Raw genomic sequence first — 26,668 nt, forward strand, 5'->3', positions numbered from 1 at the left:
TCTCGTTTGTTAGTCTCATTAAGCTCTTCTCCCTCAAAGGCCCACCTAGCAGAGTAACACAGCTACTCTGAACTGTTTCTGCAGCACAGGAATTTCCACTCTCTAGCAACAACCAAACCACAGGTTTTCTTTAGAACTCTAAAGCTATCTCAACTCTCGAAAATGCAGGTTGTATTAATAGACATGAGATGTATATAAGCCTTCTTTAAAATAAAGGAGAAAAAGAATCTGTGAAAGCCAGTCTTCAAGATGACCCCCAGCAATCCCCACTTCCTAGGTGTCACACACCTGTGTGGTACCATCTCTACCAGAACTGGTCTGTGCGACCAACAAAATGTGGGAGAAGTGATGATTATATCAGATTATAGCTTCTGTTCTAGAATCCTTTATTTTCCCTTTCACATATCACTTTGACAGGAGAAAGCCAGTGGCCATGTTGTGAGCCTCGGGAGAGCCCTATATGGTGAGAGACTGAAGATCTGGCCAATAATCTGCAAGGAACAGTCTGCTAACCACCATGGAGGTGACCTTGGAAGCACATCTTCCCTGAGTTAAGCCTTCAAACTGGCTGACAGCTTGACTCTAACCTCATGGGAGGTCTTGAGCCAGAACTCCTCAAGTGAAATTTAAGCTGCTCCTGGATCCCTCACCCACAGATACTGTGAGATGATAAATGCTTGCTAACTGCTTTAATCACTAAGTTCTGGGGTAATTTGTTACACAGCATTAGATAAGTAATGTAAAATCTGAAAGACAGGGACAGTTCCTGCAACAAGTACAAGACTGTTCCAAGAAGTCAAAGACAAAAGAATTCAGCAAAAAGTTACATAAAGCTCAGAGGTCACTTCCCAAAAACATTACAATGTTTCTGTACTACTCCAGGTTACAGTATTCCCAGCGATACAAGAAACATATTCATGACAGTAGAGAAGTGAGGAGGGAACAGGTAGGATTTAGATTTAGAAAAGACTGATTTAAAAAAAGAAAAACAAAACAGCTGAAAAAAATCAAAACACTTGATTCTCTTGCAGGAACAGCTTCCTGTTTTGGTTACAGAAGAGCCACACTTAAAATAACTATCATAAAGGATACTCAGGGCCTGAGAAGTCAATGGCAGGAAGCCACAACAAAGAATACTGAAGGTGGCCCAACAGAAGAGGATTCATCCCAGAAACGGACCCGAGAAAGGCTAGGAGAAGAGCTAGCTTAGAAAATGAGTGGCATGTACATGACGAAAGCACAATAAACAAGGCGCAGGCATGCAACCCCCTCAGCACACGGTTCTTCCCACGGCCTCTGGCCTTCTGGCTCTTGGCAGTACTAAGCAGACGTGCCAAGGTGGCAGGGTACTTGTCCTCCCCCAGTCAGTAGTGGCTGCACTGGGAAAACTAAAAGGATGAGGAGAACTTGTGACATAAAATTCAAATATTTTATCTTGATGTATTTTTAACTGTGAAGTTGTCTGGAAGGGACACACTAAAAAAATTAAGCTTATTATGTCTACCTTCTTCCACTTAACATCAGGTCGATTTTACTGTCGTACCCAAGACAAATGTACCAGAGAAACAATATATGTCAAAATGCAACCCAGTCAAACTGGGATCCAGACCGAACTACAGAAATTGTCACAGAGTCCAATCTGTGGTCAGCAGGGCCCCCAGGGAACATATCATGGAAGGACAGGCATGTTTTCACTGACATCAAATCCTACGGCGTATGACTCACACCACCCAACCACTTAGCTTTTTTTCATAACTTACAGCTTCTATTTTCCTGGGGACTGGGAAATAGAAAGCCAAGTTTATAAAGATGCATCTGTTAACAGAATCAAATAGGCAAGGCATAGTGTTTATCGGGGAATCTTGCAAAAAGATATGAATTGAATTGGAGTCAAACTAGGTAGCTACTGAGAATCCTGTACAAATGAGATTTTATCATCATCAATTAGGCGAAGAGTGGTGGCCCAAATGGCACAAAATAAAGGCTATATAGGCTGGCAATTTCTTCAGTTTTTTTTTTTCTGCATACTTTGGGTATTACTACTGTATCTATTCAACATCTTCCTGACGGTCTCAGCTAGTGCATTAGGGAAGACATGGAATAAAAGGTGTAATAATGGCAAAGGAAGAAGTAGAAACTGACATTATTTCCATTTGTCATGACTGATGGTGTACAAAGAAAATCCGGAAGAATCTATACTTAGAATTAACAAATCAATTTGGCAAGTTTGCTGGAGTATCCCCATATGGTAGCAGCAGAAAAAAATTAGAAAATAAAAAATTAAAAACACCATTCACAATTATTTGCATAACACAAAGATCCAGTAACGAGCAATATATCTAAAGAAAGAATATGCAAAATCTCGTCACTTAAAACTATTAAAACACTTAAAACATTTATTAAGACTTAAAAGAAATCAAGCTGGCCATAAATTAGGAGACATGATAATATCAAATGATCAATTCTCCCCAAACTGATTTACAGATTCAATGCAATTAGAATCAAAACATCAAAACAAGGACCTACAGGGACACCTGGATGGCTCAGGCAGTTGAGCACCTGAATCTTGATTTTGGCTCAGGTCATGATCTTGCAGTGTGTGGGTTTGAGCCCTGCATCAGGCTCTCAGGCTCTGCACTGACAGCATGGAGCCAGTTGGGGATTCTGTCAACCTCTCCCTGCCCCTCCCCTGCTTTGCTGATACCACAGAGGCAGCTTAGGATTCTCTGTCTCCCTCTCTCTCTGCTCTTCTACTGCACTCTCAAATAAATAAACAAACAAACAATCATTAAAAAATAATGAAGGACCTACAATAGCCCAGGCAATCCTGAAGAACAAAGGTAGAGGACTTACCCTAAACTGGCTATCAAGACTGTCTAGGACGCAGCCAGTTTTGAGCCTGTGTATGATGATGCCACTGGAAATTTCACCCCAGCCCAAAGTACCCACCCATCCACTTCTCACACGTTAGCTGGTTTAATTCATTTTTTCTAGAAGTATTTATCTGTGAGCTCCATAATATAAACACAGTATTCCTTTAAGTGATATTTTAAAAGCTTATTTATAATGGCATCTTATATACCTCATGAATAACCATTAAATCTATTCTTTTTTTTCCTAGATATTTTTCAATTCTTTCAAGAAACCAGCATCTTGAGATTAAGTTTAATGTAGCTTCGCCAATAAATACTATTACTTTTCAAAAAGAATTGAGAATGCTCCATTTTCTGAAAAACTGTAAGGACTGGTAAGAACACAAATCATTTCCTGAGGATCATTTCTGAAGGGAAAATCTTACTAGATATTAAATAGACACATATGATACATAAGTACTGGAACAAACGGACATTTGCCTAACTCTACAGAGAAACATCCAAGTATGCAAAATTGAATAAATCAGACATGTGTGCCTGCAGCTAAAGGCAGGCAAAAAGGAGAAATAAAACCCTAGCCACATATTTTTTTAATCTCCCATCTCAACTAATATCCCAGAAAGAAAAGGTGCAATTCAGAATACTATAGTAACATGCAGAAAACTTAGGCAGTACTGCTTTTATGAAATAATTCCCATACTTTACGGGTAAGTGACCGAAACCATAAATATTCCTCCTCTAACGCGGATCAACTATAAATCTCACCAGGCTTTTAAACTCCGTTATTATTTGTTCCATTTAACTGCCAGTTCAGACCCCACAAATACAAAGACAGCTGTTCACAGACCAGTGTTTCTACTCTAAAAAGCGTGTTCGATACACTGGAGGTTTCTGCCTGTTTTGAAGCTTGCGGCCTGAAATTACTTTTCTTCCTGGCAGTAACTCCAAGTCCAGCAACATTTTTAACATTAAAAATAACTCCCTCACTGCATTCCTTAAAGTTTCTAAAACAACTGTTCTATTTTATACTCTAATGTTAAATAATTCATTTCTTAATGAGAAACTTTCAGTTATTAAGCTAGTGCCATTTGAACTTTGTGGCATTAAAACCTAACATCAACTTTTTTATAGAAGTGTTCCTTTTGGATTGGTAGAGTTGATAAACACTAATTTCAAGATACCTTATAAAATTATCTTACTAAAATCTGGAGAAGAGTCATTTACAGTAAACTCAAAGGTACCTTACAATATTAGAATTAGCGTAGAGTCCGGAAGCCTCTAATGATCCCACAACCAAAATCACTGTCAAGAGACAAGTATTTATCCTAATTATTTATTTATCTAGATGACCTAGGTACTATCTTAACTACACAAATCTGCTTAGTTGTGTTATCATGTAGGATTTGTTCTGTGAATCATGGATTAAGAAAAAATAACCAAATAAATGTTGCCATGAAAAACTGCATGTTCCCATATAGTTCACAAGCTGTTTGAACAAGTTCTTGAATATTTCAGGGTTATCTTTAAATAGCTAATATGATCACAGACATTGTTAGAAATATGCTAATGGTTATATGTATAAACATTAAGCACTGCATGAGTACACTAAGCTTCCTTTGGCATCAAATTCCTCTCAATGTATTTGTATAAATCCCTAAATACACTATCTCAATCATAAATACAATTTTCAAAATAAGCTAATTAGATAAAACTCATTTCACTCTCTGCCTTGAACAAAAAGATAAGAAGGCTCAAGTGCTTCTGGGCACAACACAAACGGAGTGTTCTAAGAATAAAAATGGGGAAATTCAGGAGAATCTAGGCCTTCCATAGAGAAGGGGAAAAACACCTCAGTTCTCCACTGTCACTGTAAGCTACACCAGTAATTCCATTCTTGATAGATTTTCACTCATGTAGAGCACTTTTCAAAAATTCATATTTTTGAGGGGCACCTGGGTGGCTTAGTTGGTTAAGCGCGTGACTTCAGCTCAGGTCATGATCTCACAGTTCGTGAGTTCGAGCCCTGCGTCGGGCTCTGTGCTGACAGCTAAGAGCCTGGAGCCTGTTTCAGAGCCTGTGTCTCCCTCTCTCTCTACCCCTCCCCTGCTCGCACTGTCTCTCTCAAAAATAAATAAACATTAAAAAATTTTAAAAGAAAATTCAGATTTTATGGTCTTAACATGTGTTTACCTTTAAACTTTCTCTCCAAGTCCTACTAAAATGACAATTAAGAAATTAAGAAAGTATATTGGGGCGCCTGGGTGGCTTAGTCGGTTAAGCGTCCGACTTTCGCTTAGGTCATGGTCTCGCGGTTNAAATTAAAAAAAAATTATAAAAAAAAAGAAATTAAGAAAGTATAAACACTTAAAGAACAAAAACAATTAAGAGAAAAGACAACAGCTAATAAGAGATGCTGACAGTCTTGTGGAAAGCAGCAGGTGGACAGGAAGTAACAAACATTAAGGCTAGAGAAAGGAGAAGCCTTAACGTCTGTGGGGGAAGGGGAGTTGTCCATAACATCCTACAAAAGCTTAGGAATTTGAAGTACCCCTGAAAATATTGATGGGCAATGTACGGTACTAAACACAAAAACGTTAATGTCTGCGTAAGAAACAATTAGAGCTCAAGATCTCTACCCCTCTTCGCAGAACCAGGAACTACCCTCTCTAGTTCAACAGAAATGGGAAGTTTATGCTCTGGAGAAAACGAACCAGGAAGGTTCTGGCACAGCAGGAGCAGGGGTGGAAGCATCATACTGGAAATGGGATGACAGTATGGAAGTCTACTCTTTTGATGATAATATGTACTGGGCTTAGCAAGAGAAGGAAAAACCGGGAAGACTTTTACATTATGTGTCTCATAAATTATGGTTCTTCAACCATACTCATCAAACTCTTTTCGCCTTTCTAGGAAGAGCTACGGAAATGGCAGAACATCTAACAGATCTCTTTACTATGAAAGAAAATTCCAATTCCCTTCTGCTCAAGTCATGTTTATTAAAGCAAGTTTTGGCAAGCAGCATGGTATATGATGAACTGTATAGGACTGGGCAAGAAATTAAAACTTTCAAACTGGGTACCAATGGAAATGTCCACATTTGACTTAGTAACAGAACCCTTCTTTTTTTCCCTGTCACCCCCTGCACAATTATTTAAGAAAAAATAATTTAAATTACATTTTAATTGTATACCTATCAAAGAAAATGTGTAAGAAAAACAAATTATTACATATAAAGCTCTTCCTGAGTACAAAGATCTATCCTTGCAGTATTTGGACAGCTTGGGTTTTTTAACTGTTGTAATAATTTTCTATGCTATAAATATTGAAAGACTTAAAACAGTGTGGATCAGAAGGGAAAAAAGAGAACACCAGAACCCATACACAAAGCTTACTATCATAAATCTGGAGAGATTTATGATATCCTTAAAGCATTAATATTGAGTTATTATTCCAGCTGAAACTCTGTACTATTTGTAAAAGAGAATCCTCTTGATAAAATATATCAACATGAAGTTCTTACTTACTCACTGGATGTAATTACTGGTGGTCTTATGTGCCACTGCTCCAAGGACTACCTACCCAACACCACCCCTCCAAATACAAGTCTTTTTTGTCAGTGGCTTCCTCCCACCAAACCTGAGAGCACCAGATCAAGGTCACAGACCTTCTCCCTCAGACACATCAGAACGGTCCAACTTGGCTTCTTTATGTTGTCCTTCTGCCACCTTCACAGCAACAGCTCGGCAAATGGCCCCAAGCTTCCGATCCAGAGAGCGAACCCCTGCCTCTCTGGTATACCTGTCATCAAAGGAAAATATTTTATTTTGGCTAAACACCACCTGTAAAAATAGAAATAATGTGATTAACATTTATACAAAATAAACAGTGTATATTTAAAAGTTCATTACATTTTCTTTTTTTTCAGTGTTTGTACTTATTTTATTTGAGAGAGCGAGCGAGCATGTGCATGGGGTGGGGGGGCGGGGGCAGCAGAGAGAGAGAGGGAGAGAGAGGGAGGGAGCGAAAGAACCCCAAGCAGGCCGGACACAGGACTCAATCCCAGGACCCTGGGATCATAACCTGAGCTGAATTCACAATTTGGACACACTTAACTGAGCCACTCAGGTATCCCAAAAGTTCATTACGTTTTCTTAAGTACTAAACTCCCTCAGGTTTAAATATTCCTCATTAAAGTATTGTTACTGCTTAAATATTTAGATGTATTTTCAGTTATAACTTTCCCCTTTATGTGGATTTTATCTTGAATAATTATCCTATACTTAAAAATGAATCCTTGGTTCTTCAATTTTTATTGCCAAAATAAATTTGGCAGCAGATAAGACATCATTTACTCCTTGATGATATGTGTTAAGAGCTTTCAAAACCAAAATTTGTCAATTTTACAAAATTTAAGATGAATTTACATACGTGAAAAATTGCTGAAAGAATCAGAAAAATAAAACTTTTTTCCAACTAAAGCAAAAAATAATCAATAAACAAAAATCTAGTTTATTGTTTAATGTTTGTTTATTTATTCTGAGAGAGAGAGAAAGAGAGCATGCAAGTAGTGGAAGAGCAAAGAGAGAGAGGGAGAGAGAGAATCCTAAGCAGGCTCTGTCTTATCAGTGCAGAGCCCTATGGGGCGCTTGATCTCATGAACCAGGACATCACGACCTGAGCCAAAATCAAGAGTGAGAGGTCTAACTGACTGAGCCACCAAGGCACCCCAAACACAAATATAGTTTTTACTAGGAACTGAACTAGTCACCTCTATTCAGTGTATTTTCATAGAGACTTCCAAAGAAAGAAAATATGCTGATACAAGCACAGTGAATTTGTGAAGAAGATTCTAAACGTGGTTAAGCAGAGCTGTCTTTAAAAACTTATGTTAGATTCAAATTCTATAAGCTGCTGCATAAACCATTATATAGAACAACCATTTCTGGCCACCCAACTCTGGATGAATTTGAATGGGTAACATCAGGTAGAGAATATAGATTTATCTGAAAAACTGGATTTGATTAGGCAGTCAGACATATATTCTAAACTTTAGGGAAGCAAATTTCAAAAGTTCAAGGGCGCTTGGGTGGCTTAGTCAGTTGAGCATCCGACTTTGGCTCAGTTTATGACCTCAGGGCTCATGAGTTCAAACTCCCTGTTGGGCTCTGCACTGACAGCTCAGAGCCTGGTGCCTGCTTCAGATTCTGTGTCTCCTCCTCCTCTCTCTGACCTTCCCTGCTCATGTTTTCTCTCTCTGTCTCTCAAAAATAAATAAACACTGGGGAACCTGGGTGGCTCAGTCAGTTGAGCGTCTGACTTCAGCTCAGGTCAGGATCTCACAGTTCGTGGGTTCAAGCCTCACATTGGGCTCTGTGCTGACAGCTTGCTCAGAGCCTGGAGCCTGCTTCAGAGTCCGTGTTTCCTTCTCTCTCTACCCCTCCCCTACTCACACTCTGTCTCTGTCTTTCAAAAATAAATAAATGTTAAAACTTTACAAATAAAAAATACTAAAAATATTAAAATTCAAAAGTTTTGAGAAAAGTCAAAAACTCCTAGCTTAAACACTCTAAAGTAAGACTCATTTCAATCAAAAGGAGAGGAAGAGGTAAGTATAAAGTCCACTATTATACAACTGCATATAATTTCAGTAAGGAAGAAAACAGGGAGGCATGTTAAAAATAAACAAACCAACATGTAAAAACAAAAACAAAAACCCAATGTAGCTTCCTAGACAACTAGCTGATGAGCTCAGATTAAAGGGTCTGGACAAAAGATGAAAGAACAGGGATTGAGGAAGCTTACAGGGAACAGCACAAACATGCAGAAATGGTACCAGGAAGTTCAGAATAAACTACCAGAAATAATGACAACCTCTACAACACAAATGTAATACTGCCTTTTTTTTTTTTTTTTTAAGGTGGTCAGAACAATAATGGGCTGGGAGCTAATGCAGACAGTGTAACATTAACAGCTGATTGAAAGAAACTAGACATACCAACCCCTGGTTTCGTATTTTTAAACCAAAAAAGGGAAGAATGACCATTATCAAATGAGAAGTGGCTGATGTTTCTTATCCATGATGTAAGCATTAAGATGCTACCTATGCCAATATCCAGAAAACATAAAACTAATGATAATCATGATAAAAAAAAAATCAATTTGCTGCAACGGTAGCTGAGACTGACAACAAAATATACATAACTGCAAACTCCTCCCTGTGGATTTAATAAAATTCAATACAGAATACAGAATGAGACAGACCCAACTCAGAAATTCGTATGAAAAACAACTGAAGACGTTCAGTAACTGTAAGTGCAACAGGCAAGAGAATAACCTAAAAAGCTAAGAGTCTTCAGATATAGTCATAAAATAATATAATCAAAATACGAAAAACAGTGGTCTTATACCACGAACTGCTTGTGCTACAATGTGAAATACTGAGTTTCACTCTGGGTGTTTAATTTTTTTTTATTTTTATTTTAAAAAAAAAAAATTTTTTTTTTTAAATGTTTTATTTATTTCTAGGAGAGAGAGAGAGAGACAGCGTGAGCAGGGCAGGGTCAGAGAGAGAGGGAGTCACAGACTGAAACAGGCTCCAGGCTCTGAGCTGGCAGTCAGCACAGAGCCCGACGCGGGGCTCGAACCCACGAACCGCGAGATCATGACCTAAGCGAAAGTCGGACGCTTAACCGACTAAGCCACCCAGGCGCCCCTCTGGGTGTTTAATTTTAAAAGGGACATTGATTTCCCAGGCATCATCCAGAAGATGACTAATCAGAAAGGTGAAAAGTCTTGAAAGTGGGTCAAGAGGAAGGGTAAAGAGAATAGGAATGTTTAACTTGAAAAAGGGAACATTTATGGGAAGTGGACCCGAGTTTTGTTTTTGTTTTTTTTTTAATGCCAGAGGAGCTGTACAAGGGAGGAATTTATCCTTAGATTTCCAGGTGTTCGTATAGGGCAGAACTAGAAAAATACAGGGAGGTGAACATAAAAATTATTTTATAACCATTTATTTACTTACTGAGGAGTAGACAGCAGTGAACCCTCTAGCACTGGAAGAGCTCAAGTAGGTTTAGTTATGCCAGCAGGGAAGTGGGACTAGATGAGATCTAAGATCCCTTCCCCTCCTCCTGAACATTATGAGTCTAAGACTAAGACACACACAAAGATGAAAAATACATCAAAAGGTGAAACACTATATCCTAAGCTTGGTAGCTCACTAAAAAGAAGAAAAAAAAAAAAAAAAAAAACAANCCTGCTTAGAGTAGCAAATACCTGTGCTGTTTTTAAATACATTAAAACTCCTCAGAGACATTTCCTCATGTCCATAGCTTTTAAAATTTGATGTTTTGAGCAAACAAGTTTATGAAAAAGAAATAGTTCTCCAAGCAACAATTGGGAAATACAAACAATGATTACTCTTCTAAGTCATTATTATTTTGATCCAGATTTTTTTTTTCTTTTACTCATATTTTACAGATGGGGAAGCTATCAAAAAGGTTAAGTGACTTGTTGAAAGTTACGCAAAGGCATCAGGGGTGTTATCTGGAATAATATTATTGTTGGAAGACTTTGGCATATAAATCACCTAATTTATTTCTCCTGGCTTTATTCACACCATGAATCACAAGTTAAGAAAAGGAACTCCCAGGTCAGATCTAGTCTTACTGCTTTGTGTATAAATTTAAACAGACTTCCAAATAGACTTCCATAAGAAGGCTGGCTTAGATCAGAAAAGCAGTGTGACTGGCCAAACTCTAAGTCAAAGTTTAAAATGGAGAGATACTTTGCTTCTCCTAAAAACAGCAGTTACTGCGAGAGGGCCGCGTGAGGAGCGTTTGGCAGCTGGACACGATTTGCCAGATGATGCAATGGATCTGTAACGCTGAGCCAGGAAAACTGTAAGAGGCTGTTGCTGATATAAATTCTCAACAGGGTAAGTTTTCCATTCAAACATGCAATCTATAAATCAGATGAAGCAATACTCTATTCAGATACTTTATGTACTGCTGGCCACAGGCTTAAGCACTTGGTAGCTAACTTAGGAAAGCACCCTCTCTATTTTTCTGGTGTTAATTCACCAGATGAAAATTCTGAGGGTGTTTAAAATTTCTCAAGAAGAAGAAAAGAAAATCTGAATAACTTAAAACAGGTATCTGAAAGTAGGATCCCACTTCTTAAGAGAATTTAACTTTTAAGATCCTAGGACATATAAGGTGTCTCAGTATTTTCCTTGTTTTTCGTTCTTAATTTATCAATTTTTTTTCTTAAATAGTTTATTGTCAAGTTTAATTTATCAAATTAATCCCTTACACTGCTATTGTGAAAAAGCTGAAATTCTGGCTCAACTAAAGTCCTCAGCTATGAAGATACTCTAAAAGCTTTCTCTATGAATTTCTGCTTAATACAGGAGCTCTATATAAATCGAGCTGTGAGAATGCTTGCTGGGAATCTGGCGGGCGAGGGGGAGAGAAATGGATGCTACGAGTTGCCAGTAAAATAATCTCCTTTTGAGACTAAACATTACAGAGGCCTCAGGACGACTGACCAACCTGGTGATGATGTCAAGAGTAGTGACCTGTGGGATCTGTATCTGCTGAGGAGTCAGCCCATGCTGTTCCAGCTGCTTTGGGATCAAGTGCCTGTGGGCAATCTCAATCTTCTCTTCTTGTGTATACCCTGGGGAAAAAGTGACCTTATTTTGTAATTATTTACACAGCTTCCCCAGTGCCACGTCTTTTTTTTTTAATGAATCAAACACAGATTCAATGGATCTTGGATTCAGACTGTATTTAAGAGCTAACTTCAACTAAGACTATAATCAGAATAAAGAAATTTAATCTCCAGTTAATAATTATTAACATTTTCAACTCTGTCCACAAAGGAAAAAGCATTTACTGAGCATGGTTTGAAAGTCTCTTGATTAATAATGTATCTCTCAAAGAAGAGGAAGAATCTCAGTCAGATCTTATGAGATCTCCTTAACTCAAATGCAAGTTTTTAATATTTAAAAGGCAAATAATACATCTCTTTTCTTTAGCACAATTTGATACGTAACCGAAAAAACTCACAACAGCAACAACAACAAAGATTTCAATTAACTAAGTGATGGGTTCCAAGGGAAGATATGCAAAGGAGCTATGTGCAGAACCCTGGCTATAAACATTAGCAACAAAACAAAAACTAAGACGTCTCTATAAAAGTTTTTTCCCCTCTACATGTTGGGATTATACATATAATTTATATAGTTAAAAGACTTTATGTTCTTCTTTAAAGGCTTTATGAGTATAGATTTACTTTGTCTTTAAATCCTATCCTATAAAACAAAATTCTCCTTGAACTAATTGCCCCCTTTCCATTTAACAAGCAAAAATAAAAAAGATGAACTAATGATAAGACAGCTTTTGAGTAGAAAAAGGAAGTAAAAAATGCCAAAAAAGTAACAGACAGGATAACTGAACCTACAGGAAAAGAATGGCATCGTATGCATCTACCTGTGAGGCAGCTGTCTTGATGATTTCACTTCAGATCAGTGTATCTTATGGATTCTCTGCCTTAATTGGGAGTTTCCAGGCAATTGGGTCTCATAACTTATTTATGTTAGTCTTACAAATATGCACACAATACGATTTTACTCTGCCATACTTTAAAATTAAATATTAGAACTTGCAGGGACACAGATAACTAAGAAATCCAATTATCATTCATTTGATGGTAAAAATTTGTTTCAGATAAATATGAAATACATATTTAGATTCTATTGAGAATCAAAATGTATTTAGATTCTCGATTTTCATTTTTACAAATACTCACTTGTATTTCAATCACTTCTAGAGAAAAATAACCTAAGCAATTAAAAGAAGGTGAAATGCACTGGGGTTTATTCAGTGTTAGTAACTAAAGGACTTTATTTTGCACACACCAGTGAAGGAGAACACATGGTAAAAAAAAAAATAAAAATTAAAAAAAGGTAACTATTTGACAGATCCAAAAAGAAGAGGAATTTAAAAGAACCCTGCATTTTTATGTAAAAGTAAGGCCAGATGTTATAAAGAGAAATTTCAGCTACTCTTTAGGACCCAACTCTTAACGAAAATATATGATTACACTTTCTTAGACAATAAAAACTTTAAAATCTGATGGACAGGAAGCTAATTGATCATGGAAAGTTCTATTTTTGGGTTTTAGACACTCATTTTGAAAAAAGTAGTTACTTTAAATTATATTTATGCATGAGTTTAGAAAGTTTCAAAGAAAAATGTCTTGTTTTCTAAGACACTGGAAAACATTCTTTAATGCTAAGTTAAGTCTGAAATTGTTTTAGATAATTTATTCCTGACGTCTTAAAAATAATCTTAGGTCATGATTAAAACAAACAGAGTTCTGCTGTTCCAGACTTTGAATCTACATAAAAGCTGGTTTCATTTTTATTTTTTTATTTTTAAGTAGGCTCCACGCCCAATGTGGGGCTTGAACTCACAACCCTGAGATTATAAGTCACACGCTCTACAGGCTGAGCCAGCCAGGAGTCCCTACATAAAAGCTGTTTTATATCAAACTTGGAACTCTGAGGATCATATACTGGCAAATCAACTTTTTGCTCAAAACTCCACAGCACAACTTAAAGGGTTATGCTCAGAAAGGCAAAAAATAGCAAATGATTTTATTTACAAATCAAGTACCTGGGACCTGAATGATTTCCATTCTGTCCAACAAGGCAGGTGGAATGGTAGCAGTCGTGTTGGCAGTAGCTATAAAAAGAACTTGGGAAAGGTCAAAGGCCACATTTAGATAATGATCTGTGAAGTTATGGTTTTGCTCGGGATCCAACACCTGTGAGAGAACAGTAAACATTAAAATTCAGAAGTGTCAACAGAAAGGTGTATAAATTAAAACACAAATGATGTATTAGCAAGCAAGTTTGATATTTCTGCTCAATATAGTTAGTCTGAGAAATATGGGGATAGCACTAAAACCTGAGTACCATTCTTACATTTTAAATACGTTAAAAAAAAAAAAAAAGAAAAAGAAAAAAGAAATGTGTTCAATGTCAAAATTTTTGAAAATATATAAAAGTACAAGCAAAATTTACCCTTTCAAGCTCTGTTCTTAAATTTATTAATTAATGAGTGACTGTGTGGCCATAAATAAATCACCAATCCTACAAAACCAGTTTCCCTCTTGGTAACACATCCTCTCTTAACTGCTTTGGACATATAAAGAAAATGTGTAGAATATTTTGAAATTCTTATGTAACAGGTAAAATAAATAGTATACTTCTCAAACATCAGAAAATCTGGTTATAAAGTCTTTAACTGAAAGGAGAATTCCAAAGAAGAACAAACTGGTAAAAACAATTATGCTACTATATTCTGATACAGCACAAAGAAAAATTCACCTTTAAAAATGTCTTAAAGCAAAACTTGTTTTTAAAGAGCAAAATATCAGTATCTTAAAATATTTTAATTAGGAAATTATTTATCAATTAGATTCTTAAAACATTGAACAATTGGGTATGAGAGAACGTATCTTCTTTAGGTTACTGTTCAAATGCTCCCAGTCACAGGCACTCATTGTGGAAAGGTCTACATAGGACTTGGTGCCTTTACCTGTTGTCAGCCTTTAACATATTATTACTTTCATTTACACTAGATTAGTAGAAATATAAACAGGGTTGACATACATATTCAAAAAGGAAGTAAATGGCCTAAAATGTTTACTAGGCATAATTTTACCACAGAACCTGCTGTTTCTTGCTTCTGATTCCCTTTGTAGGCTTTACTTATTTTTAAATGTATCTATAAATTAGTCTTAATTCAAAGCTCTTTATAGAGAATCTTGAATTTGGTAAGCATTCATTATTATTGGAAACTTACTGTTTATCTAGAATACAATTTCCAGAAGGTTCTACTATTCATATTTTCACAAGATTTAATAATGTTTAACATTATTTAAAAAAAGGTCCTGTTGAGACATCAAAGACCATACTAATTGTGTCCAGTATTAAAACTTGTTAAGAGTCATCTTACTGTCTACCAATTATCTGAAAACTGTTAATCAATGTAAGGGAAAAAAGGCAGTCTTAGTTAAATCCATTATCTAGTATTTTTTAAAAATTTTAATGTTTTTATTTATTTTAGAGAGACAGAGACAGAGCATGAGTTGGGTAGGAACAGAGAGAGAAAGAGAGAGAGACAGGCAGAATTCGAAGCAGGCTCCAGGCTCTGAACTGTCAGCACAGAGCCTGACATGAGACTTGAACTCATGAACGATGAGATCATGACCTAAGCCAAAGTCAGACGCTCAACTGACTGAGCCATTTAGGCACCCCTAAAATCTCTTCTTTAATGGCTCTAGTTAAGTCTAATACATACATGCTGGATAAATTTTAGAAATGGCTGTGAGATCTGCCAGAGTGATTTTTTTTTCACTTAAAATTTAAAGACAATGGGGTTTAAAGAAAGTAGGGAAATAAGTAAAGCAATGGTTATGAGAACAGAAAACCAGTGAGGCCCAATTTGCTTGCCTCCATCTTTTATTTAGGAAAACACATAAGAATGCAGGGTTTACATGGTGTCAGAAATACTGATGAACAGCCAGATAAAAAGAATTTCTAGTAATCACTATTTAGATGAAACCTTAAGGTAAACTGGTGAGTCCACAGAGAAACAAAAATCACAGTCAGAATGTTTTAGCCACCAGGGGCACCCGGTTGTCTCAGTCAGTTGAGTCTGACTCTTGGTTTCACCCAGGTCGTGATCTCACAGTTTCATGAGTTCAATCCCTGCACAGGGCTCTGTGCTGACAGTGTGGAGCCTGACTGGGACTCTCTCACTCCCTCTCTCTGCACCTCCCCTGCTCATGCTGTCTCTGTCTCTCTCAAAAATAAATATATAAAGAACTTTTTAGCCATCAAATCTCTTGCTTTTTCCCTCAATTTTAGAGCCAGGGCTTCCATGGACCAACTCATCCACATACAGGAACTGTTTTCAAGAATAGCCGGAGCTATTTTTTTCGGTTTTAAAAAGGTTCTTCTACATCCATCCTAGGACTAGAATTCCTATCTACACAGTATGACTGGAAATGGAAATAGCCATGATACGACACCTTATTCTTAGGATCATGAAATCAGGGGTGGAATAAACTATGGGGAGGGGTGTATGCGGAGAATTGTTCTTCAGCCATAATATCTGGCAAGAGAAGAACTACAGATGCTTGCAGGCAATCCAGGAATACACTCCACTAATTAGAGATGACTAGGTAACTATCATCTTCAGGTATGACAGCATGATTATATTTTTTAAAAATCTGTATCTTTTAGAGGGGCGCCTGGGTGGCTTAGTCGGTTAAGTGTCCAACTTTGGCTTAGGTCATGATCTCGCGGTTCGTGGGTTCGAGCCCCGCGTCAGGCTCTGTGCTGACTGCCAGCTCAGAGCCTGGAGCCTATTTCAGAGTCTGTGTCTCCCTCTCTCTCTGACCCTCCCCTGCTCACGCTGTCTCTCTCTCTCTCCTAGAAATAAATTAAAATATTAAAAAAAAAATCTGTATCTTTTAGAGATAGAGACTAAATATTTATGAAAAGATATGACATTCAAAATTTGATTTAAAACAAATAGAAGCAGAGTGGAGGAGAATGGGTAGGAATAGATAAAACAAGATTGGCCATGAGATGATAATTAAAGATAAATGATGAGTTTACATGGTTCATTATACTATTTTCTTATGGTTGAAATTTTCCACAACAAAAAGTAAAAATAAATAAAGTAAGATAGAATTGCTAAAATCAACCCTGGAATTAATACTGGTGCAGACGATGATAAAAACACATTAGTAAATATAAAACGCCTCAAAACATTGCCTACAAACAAATCCTTGAAAAAAATATTCCATCTAAACAATAGATTAATAAAAGGTAAGAAGCAATGAAATCATTTAAGCACAGAATTAAAATTAAATGTCTGACGAAGCACTTCAAGAACGGCAGTGTAAGGAATTATGAAGATCTGTTCCTCCCTAAAAGCAGTGAAAACACTAGTAAAAACTGTCAAAAATCAGTTTTTGGAACTCTAGAAATTGAGTTGCAACAATCTGAGGAGTGTTTATTCACAAAAAACAGCTGAATCTCAGCAAATAAGGCCAGCTCTGTGGTATTTTAACTTGTTTTACTCTCATCCTCTTCTCCCAAGTTAATGGTAGCCTTAAAAACCAACAGCCTCAAGACCACAATAGCTGTGAAAACCTAATAACCTAGCAACTGCCATAGGGGGCAGAATAGGATTAGAACTCCCCAAAAGCCCTTTCCCCAGAGAACTGTCAATATTTGGCCTGTTGGGCAGTTCCTTGGAAAAGCTCCATTCTCAGGATTTCTCTTATTTGATTTGACTCAGGAAACACAATGTATGAACTACCCTGGGGCATGTCTCTTAAATAACCAGTAGCAACTGTTTAACACTGCAGCTGCCTCAGGCAGCAATACTAGGTGGGGCTAACAGGAGGCTGATCAAAAGTTTAAGAGGAAAAGCTGGGGAATAAGATACTCATGGGGGCCTTTAAAAAACTCTGAAGTTTTTCAGGGAATCCTGAAGGTCATGCAAATACACAGGACTATAAGTATGATAAGGAAAGATCAGAAATGGTCCTAAAAGTTCACCTATGGCAGACACTGAGGCTGTGTATAAGCAGTAAGTGCTACCTAAGACACAGTTGTAAAGTATCTGCCCTAGGTTAAAGCCATGCCTCAACAAAAACACCCAGAGCCTTTGACAAAGAGTGGAAGAACTTTGGGTTTAAGCACTTAAGGATATCTCTGTCCCAAATCATGTCCCACTAAAGAAACTGAGCAACTTCAGTGGCCACAGACAATAAAGAATACAGACTGTACAGAAAGAGATCAGGAACATCACTAAACAAATAGCAATAATAAAAAACTCCTTGGTGTGTGTGTGTGTGTCTTATTATATTATTTAAATATAATTGAAACACTTTATATGTTCAGTTTCAACAGAGAAATTATGAGACACATAAAGAAACACAAAAGTATGGCTTAAAGAAAAAAAAGAAACCAGTGAATAAAACTGTCCCTGAAGAAGACCAAATGCTGGACTTCTTAGACAAAGATTATAAATCAGCTATTGTAAATATGTTTAAAAAAAGCTAATGCAACAGCATGGATGAATACTGGATGAAGCCAGCATCACTTTGATTCCCAAGCCAGATAGAGATCCAGCAAAAAAAGAGAACTACAAGCCAATGTCCTTGACGACTACAGATGCAAAAATCCTCAACAAGATACTTGCAAATCGAATCCAACAGTACATAAAAAGAATTATCCACCATGATCAAGTGGGATTCATTCCTGAGTTATAGGGCTGGTTCAATATTCGCAGATCAATCAATGTGATATATCACATCAACAAAAGAAAAGATAAAAACCATATGATCCCGTTAATAGATGCAGAAAAAGCATTTGACAAAATACAGCATCTCTTCTTAATAAAGACCCTCAAGAAAGTCGAGATAGAAGGAACTTACTTAAACATCATAAAAGCCATCTATGAGAAGCCCTCAGCTAACATCATCCTCAACAGGGAAAAACTGAGAGCTTTCCCCCTGAGATCAGGAACACGACAGGGATGTCCACTCTCACCACTGTTGTTTAACATAGTGCTGGAAGTCCTAGCANCCAAGGGATACAGGAGTGCTGATGCATAGGGGCGCATGTACCCCAATGTTCATAGCAGCACTCTCAACAATAGCCAAAACATGGAAAGAGCCTAAGTGTCCATCAACTGATGAATGGATCAAGAAGATGTGGTTTATCTATACAACGGAATACTACATGGCAATGAGAAAGAATAAATGTATAGCAACATGGATGGAACTTGAGGGTGTTATACTGAGTGAAATAAGTCAGGCAGAGAAGGACAGATACCGTATGTTTGCACATAAAGGAGGATTAGAAGGAACTTAATGGAGGACTGTGGGTGAGAAAAAGGGGAAAAATAGTGGGGGAGAGGGAGGGAGGCAAATCATGCAAGATTCTTGAATGCTGAGAACAAACTGAGGGCAGATCGGGTAGGGTGGAGGGGAAGGGGGGTGATGGGCATGCAGGAGGGCACTTTTGGGGATGAGCACTGGGTGTTATATGGAAACCAACTTGACAATAAACTATTTAAGAAAAAAATATTCTCATGACTCTGGCTTAGGCAATGTCTTCATATAACACCAATACCAGAAACAACAAAAGAAAAATATAGATAATTTAGACATCAAAATTTAAAATTTTGTGCTTCTATAAACACCATCAAAAAAGTGAAAAGAAAGCCACCAAAACTGGTGAAAATATTTGCAAACCTTATACCAGAGAAGTTTGTATGCAGAATATATAAAGAAGTTAACAAAAAAGACAACCTGGTCAAAAATGGGCAAAGGATTTGAATAGATATTTCTATAAAAAAGATCTACAAATGGTCAATAAACACATGAAAAGATGTTCAGCTTTATTAGTCATTAGGGAAATAATAAAAATCACAATAAACTATGGCTTCACACCTACTAAAACAAACAGATGGCTAAAATAAAAATGACCAATAATAACAAGTGTTGATGTAGATGCACAGAAATTCAAACTCTCACACACATTGAAATACTAAAATGGTAGTCACTTTGAAAAATAGTTTGTAAGTTTCTCAGAGTGTTAAATATATCATTTTTATATGATCCAGCAACTCCACTCCTAGATATATATATATATATATATATACCCAAGAGAAGTGAAAACCTATTGTACACACAAACTTGTACATAAACAATTACAGCAGCACTGAATATGTAAAATGTACCACATTAATGCAAGATGTTAAGAAAGGGAAAGCTGGGGGAGGGAGGGTAAGAGGTTATATGGGACTCTTGGTACTTTCCACTGAATTGTGCTATAAACCTAAAGCTGCTATTTAAAAAAAAGAAAGAAAATAAGTGGGGAATGCTATTAAAGAAAAGAAATAATATAAAAGTTGAAAATGGTTTCTGATAAAGATAATGTAAAAAAATGAAATCATTTAACATAACCAGGTAGTGAGATAAGGATGTGGTGGATTACTGTGTATTATTTCATTTTGATATAATAAGAGGGAGGAACAATATATCCTATCTCATGTATGATAACAGATTAGAGAAATTGAGATGTGTGATTCTTTTTAACTTAAAAGTATCACACACGGTATTTAAAAAAACAGAATAAATGCCTTCTGAACTAACAAAGTGTCCATATAGTTAATGACATAATTCAAAGGAAGTAAATAGGACTCCTTAAAAAGGGCACATAAAACAACTAAACAACGAGATGATAAAAGGCTCCAAACCTGAGTCAGATAATAATTCAAAAAAGCCTACTGAATATCAGAAACTTCCAGATGGTATCAAAAGGTAATCTAAAACTTGATTATATGAAATACTAATAAAACATAATAGTACAAGGCTAAGAGTTAAAAGACAGAAAAAGCTATGCCTGATGTATATTAACAAAAAAGGAAGGAAGAACTATATAAGTATTATTAACCTAAGTAGAAACAGAGGTTAGGAACCAATGAATGGAACAAATGGCTGTGCCTAGATAGCAGAAAATATCCATAATGATGATTTAAACAAATGAATATTCTTAAAAAGTAATTTTAAAACTCCATTAGAGATTATAAAAAGTGAAACTGACAAAAACCATAGTAAGTTTAATGTATATCTTAATGTGCAGAAAAAAGATCTAAACCTAGAGAACAGCAATCTTATAACACATACACACATGTAATTGTTACAACACTGCTGCTGTTTAGGTGCATGGGTATACATATGTGCAAACACATATACACACTTATACTTATGTACACTTCATCATAGATATACATATATATATACTTCAATAGTCAGTATGTTACAAATAAACTGTCTTTCCTAAAATCTGCAGAATATTTATGAAAATAGATCCTCAATAAAGTCTAAAATTTGAAAACACTAAGTTGCATACTTGGGTAATATATTAAAAATCATAATTACAATAAAAACATAAATATTTAGAAATGTGAAAGTGAAAGTCAACATTTTAACCACAGGCTGCTTACAACAGTAGGTTTTACAATACAGAGAGCCTGACTCTAGCAGAAATAAGGGATCTTTCTCTGAAAATACTAACTTTGCAAAGAAATAAGATCTATAGGTCCTGAAAATTTGAAGAACCTATTCCCAACCTCTCACTGTGTGGTGAAGCCCACAAGGTGTCACCTTGCATGTGAGCACAAGACTTTTAATAATCTTGATGTTATACATTATATATATAAAAGGACAACCAAGAATCATCAAAGATTGGAGGAAAGCCCTCACATAAAACACAGGGACCAAACAACAACAACAAAAAAACAGAAAGAAATGGACTAGAATAAATGAATATAGGATATGATGTCAATACACAAAATATAAATTGTACTTTTTCTTTATATTAGCAATGATCAGAAATTGAAATAAAAAACAAGAATTATGAAATAATTTGGGATTAATATGATAAAGAACAAGATGCATGTGCTGAAAGTGCTAAAACGCTGCTGAAAAGTAAGGAAGACCTAAACAAATGAAGAGATATGCAATGTTCATGGATAAGAAGGCACAGTATTTTTAAGATGACAATTCTCTCCAAATGAAGTACAGGTTGAAATGAAACGTCAATTAAAATCCTAGTACAATATGAGCAGACTGTTTTGAGAGAGAGGGAGACACAGAATCCAAAACAGGCTCCAGGCTCTGAGCTGTCAGCACAGAGCCTGACATGGGGCTCCAACCCACGAACCGTGAGATCATGACCTAAGCTGAAGTCGGACGCTTAACTGACTGAGCCACCCAGGCGCCCCTAAATTGTACATTTTAAATATACCCACTTTACTGTATGTAATTATACCTCATTGACACTGTAAAAAATTAAGTAAATAAAATATATTTAAAATAATAATTTTTAAATAGGGTCAGCTGCTTTGGTTTAATCAGGGGCAAACAGCTTATATCTCACTATGAATGCCTATTTCTACTTTTGACTTAAAACTGACCAAAGTTGATCAAAGATTTTCAGAACATTCAAATTTTATTTATTTCTTTTTGGCAAAAGAGGATCATTAATATAAAAGAGGTTTCTCTAAATTTGTAAATACTGCTCACTCTTCATATAAAAAGTAAGAATATATCATCAATTAAATACTGGTAAAATGTTTCCCCAAATGAACAGGATATTTTGAAAAGTGCTTGCTCCTGAAAACCTGGTATAAAAGACTAAACCCAACTCATTTTTATTTCTTAATTTATTAGTCAAAATACTAGTTCTCAACAATTTACTGTCTGTACTTCTCTTAGGTGTTTTTTCTTTTTTTTCCTTTTCTTAGTTTACTATTGAATCCAGTAGTGGGTCCTTGCCAAGACACACAGCCAGGATTTGGGCCACAGGGCTGTCTAACGATCCCCTTATAGAGCATCCCTGAAGATGGCCAAGAGAAGAAAAGAAAGTCTTGGTGATTATCAAGTCACAAATTCATTAACACTAATTCCCTCAACCCACTCCAAAATTAATTTTCAGGTAAACTTAACTGCACAATCTAACTTTACTACCACCAAACTCTAATAACAGGAGTGTTAAATAGGGTAGAAATGAGAAACAGTCATTTTGGTTGTGAATATAGCTAAGGGCTGGAGGGCTGTGGATAGTCTGGTGGTGCCTGTACATGTGTATGTGCTGGGGGAGAGTGGGTGGGTAACAAGAAAAAGAAGACAAAAAATGGGAGCTGGGTGTAAGAAGAAAAATGCTCACAAAGACATAAAGACATTTTTGTGTAACCTGCAAGTATGTCTTGGGCACTGGTGATAGGATTTGCCAGCACTGGAAAGTAATTTCCCTAATGTAGCTTAGTTTGATCATTAAATGACAGTATCCCCTTTATTTATTTATTTATTTAATGTTTTATTTATTTCTGAGAGCATGAGAGAGACAAAGTGAGCAGGGAAGGGTCAGAGAGAGAGAGGGAGACACAGAATTGCCAAGAGGCTCCAGGCTCTGAGCTGGCTGTGAGCACAGAGCCCGACGCGGGGCTCACAAACCGTGAGATCATGACCTGAGCCGAAGTCGGACGCCTAACTGACTGAGCCACCCAGGTGCCCCGGCAGTATCCCCTTTAATCAGAGATAGGAGAGAGGAAATGAAAGCAGAAAATGTGTCTTCACCCACACCTCTCTCATAACATTAGTATTTAAGGCATTTTTTACTCTGCTAGGTCTTAGAATTTATATTGTAAATATGGCATGTGAAGAGAGAAGAAATTAAGGTAATATCCAGAATCTCAAAATTTTCATTAATAAAAGGATGGAGCTGGATTACATGGTTCCCAAGTCCTTCTCCTTTGAAATTCTTTGACAATAGTTGTAGAGCTTAGATTAGAAGACCCTAGGTCTGCTTATCCAAGTAGTAAATATACAAAACTCAATCTAATTACTAAATGGATCTAATTCTAATTAAGAACTTCAGTTAAAAAAGAAAGTTTACTATGTCTAGATTACGGACTTTTCTGCTTTGGAGATACCACATATATATATTCAGAACTGTAAATACTGTTTATATAGAAAATTGGTAAAGTATCCACGCATTTTGTTAGTACATTCACATTAAAGTGTATTTCAGAAATGCACTTGGGGTGCTTGAGTGGCTTAGGTGGCTGGTCGTCCAACTTCGGCTCAAGTCATGATCTCACAGTTTGTGGGTTTGAGCCCCATACCGGACTCTGTGCTGACAGCTCAGAGCCTGAAGCCTGCTTCAGACTGTCTCTTTCTCTCTCTGCCCGTCCCCCTGTCTGCCCTTCACACTCTGTCTCAAAAATGAATAAACATTAAAAAAAAAAAAAGAAAAAAAGAAATGCACTTATATTTTATAATAAAGTCTGGATCTTGCATCAATTATAAATACGATTATATCTACCTGCTAAGAATTCTATAATCTTCTTTTGAGTCTAGTAATTATATAAAAGGATGATCCTTGTTTCTGACATTTTAATACTATTCAACAACAGACTCATCCAAATTCTACGGTCTACCAACATTTGCTTATCAGTTAGCTAAATTTGTTTTTTTATTTTTCCAATAAATTTTTAAGAGGCTATCTAAATTTTGAGTAAATGTTCCTTTATTGACAATAGTAACTGGAAATAGGCATCTCCTCCATGAATAAATATGAAGGTGAGAAGAATCTATAGACAGAACAAGTATATTCTTTATTTGGAGTAACCACTCCATACCTATTGTTACATTTTTTATATCTAATTTATACTGTCATAATATAACTTAGCTATAAAATAATCTCATGAGTATATATTTTATAAATAATATCCAGAAATCATTTAAGAGTAGGCTATGTGGAAAGACAAAAACCATACTCATGGATATTCCAGATTCTCAGTAATATTATACTTTAAATACAAGGTGTTTCTTTTTTTCATTTAGGTGAGTCTAAAGGCGATGGAAACAGAAAGTCGTTTTCAAAATGGACACAGATGAAACTGGGGGGATATTAAATTAAAATAACATGTGTAGAGTACTTCACAACTTCCACATACATACATCTCATTTAATTGTTTCAACAACCTGAGCTGTAAGAGGTTTCTACCAAGGACTGTGGCAGGTGGGAGGGAGAAGAACATCAGGTACCAAGATACTTATTTCTTCTGTATATGTATCTTGTGTCACTCTATAGAACCCCAGTCTCAGGGTGCCTGAGTGGCTCAGTCAGTTAAAAGCCTGACTCTTGATATCAGCTCAGGTCATGATCTCACGGTCATGTGATATCGAGTCCCCTGTTGGGCTCCACGCTGAGCATGGAACCTGCTTGGGATTTTCGCTCTCCCTCTCTCTGCCCCTCCTCTGTTCGCATTCAATCTCTGTCAAAATAAATAAAACAACAACAAAAAGAACCTCAGTCTGTAAGGAACTGATGTTACTCTAAACTACAGTGTAAGTATGTGATCCCAGGTATCATTGACTTTGAGGTATCATTTGAGGCATTAATACTTTTATTTGGAATATTAATAAATCAATTGCCAAAAAAGTGAATACCAACTTCTATATCAGACAAGGGAATGTCACTATGCCAGCTATTTGTTATCAAAGGTCATCTCAATCCAACAAATGTTAATAAATCTAATTACAAAGCACTAGGTGAAGACCTAAAATACACTGTGTAATTAACAGACGGGGATTAATCATCTCCTACTATTTGTGAAGCTGTCTTTGGTGGATTTGTTTTAGGACTCCCACAAACAGTATGTTGAGAAAGCCAAGTATCAGGGAATCACTCTCAAATTCTTTTCAACAGGGTAACTGTAACTGTCTAATGAGAGAGTCTGCCAGTACCTGAAGTTGTGAAGTACTCTACACATGTTATGTTTATATTTATAGCAATATAAATTAAACTGAAAAGTCTATAAAGTAATCCTCTAAGAAGCCACTAAAACCTTCAATAATGTTCACTATTTTATTGTTTGTAGTACTGATGAGTAAACCAGTCACTGAGTCACAACTGTTTTATAATAAAAATAGGCAAACCAAACCAAGTGAAACTCTTTATCTCCAAGTTCTGTGGCTTTTAAGTATAGCAACTGTACTTTTTATTGTCCAAACAGGACCCACATCTGAGACCAAAAGACAGTGCAATTGAAAATTAGGCATAAAATGGGATTATCCCAGGCAAACCAGAATGTATGGTCTCCCTGCTTACAAGACACATGTCCCAAGGTCATCTTGTTCTAAGAGATTACAAAAACAAAAACAAGAAAGAAACAGGAAGCCAGAGGGAATTCAAAGCAAGGAAATAAATATGAAACCCAAACTTTCACAAAGCAAGTTTTCCCTCAATTTATAAATCAGTTTGAATATTAATGTTTTACTTAAACCAGGGTAAGGGTTGGGGGACCAAAGGTAGTAAACTAAGGAGGACTGGTTATATTACATTTATAAAGCAGTCAGGTCCCAGATCCCATCCCGCATCCCAGGAAAACCTGGAAGTTTATTATCTTATGAAATAAAACAGTTCCCTGCCCAGATGACCCTGGGTACAGCTGAGCGGAGTATGTAATCTACTGAAAACAGCAGTTGAGGTGAATACATACATCCAGGATGCTGAATGCAGTGACAGTCCCCACTCACACCTTTCTCCCCACTGCTTATTTCCCAGGAAACTGGCAGCAGAGCCTTAATTCTAAAGGCAAGAGAATTAAGGAGCCTTCTTTGAGAAATCTGACCACAAGTTACTGACATAAGACGTTCTTCAACCAAATGGCCCAGCCGACCCTATTGTGAAACTCTGTCAATAAACCCTCCTCAGATTCCAATCAGCATTTGTGTTCCTCACTATTAAATATGAACAAACAAAAATTACCAGACATCTAATGGAAGATTCTAATATGAAAGACAGAGACCAGGAGAAAACATAACGAATAGATAAAAGCAGCTTAAAGAAAAGGAAAAAGGAAAAAAATCTAGTAGTATATTTCTCACAGAGATAAGAGGACATACTACATCCATGCAATAAGAGCAAGATACTATAAAAAGAACAAGCAGAGAAGTTAAGAAAAAGATCTTTGAAATAATAAACTCATAGAAGGATTACTAGTTAAAGCTAAGGAAGTCTTCATAAAAAGTATAGCAAAAAACAAGATGAGTAATAGAAAAGAAGATCTTATATCCAATTAATAGGAGGAGTTCCCCCCAAAAATGAAGGAAAAAAATCA

At 36.4% G+C, this 26,668-nt stretch overlaps 1 protein-coding gene across 1 annotated transcript in view; it reads right to left on the reverse strand.

Annotated features, from left to right (window-relative positions):
• The window catches only part of LONP2 (lon peptidase 2, peroxisomal), a 96,962-nt gene that overhangs the window by 30,654 nt on the left and 39,640 nt on the right, over window positions 1-26,668 (reverse strand). The window contains exons 10-12 of the mRNA XM_077751384.1: window positions 13,556-13,706; window positions 11,426-11,552; window positions 6,538-6,671 (exon numbers count right to left, since the gene is read on the reverse strand). Coding sequence (XP_077607510.1) covers window positions 6,538-6,671; window positions 11,426-11,552; window positions 13,556-13,706 — 412 coding nt within the window. The remainder of the gene's footprint in view (window positions 1-6,537; window positions 6,672-11,425; window positions 11,553-13,555; window positions 13,707-26,668) is intronic.

This window comes from Crocuta crocuta, unplaced genomic scaffold (genome assembly GCF_008692635.1).
Source record: "Crocuta crocuta isolate KB4526 unplaced genomic scaffold, BGI_CrCroc_1.0 scaffold124, whole genome shotgun sequence".
Lineage (NCBI taxonomy): Eukaryota > Metazoa > Chordata > Mammalia > Carnivora > Hyaenidae > Crocuta > Crocuta crocuta.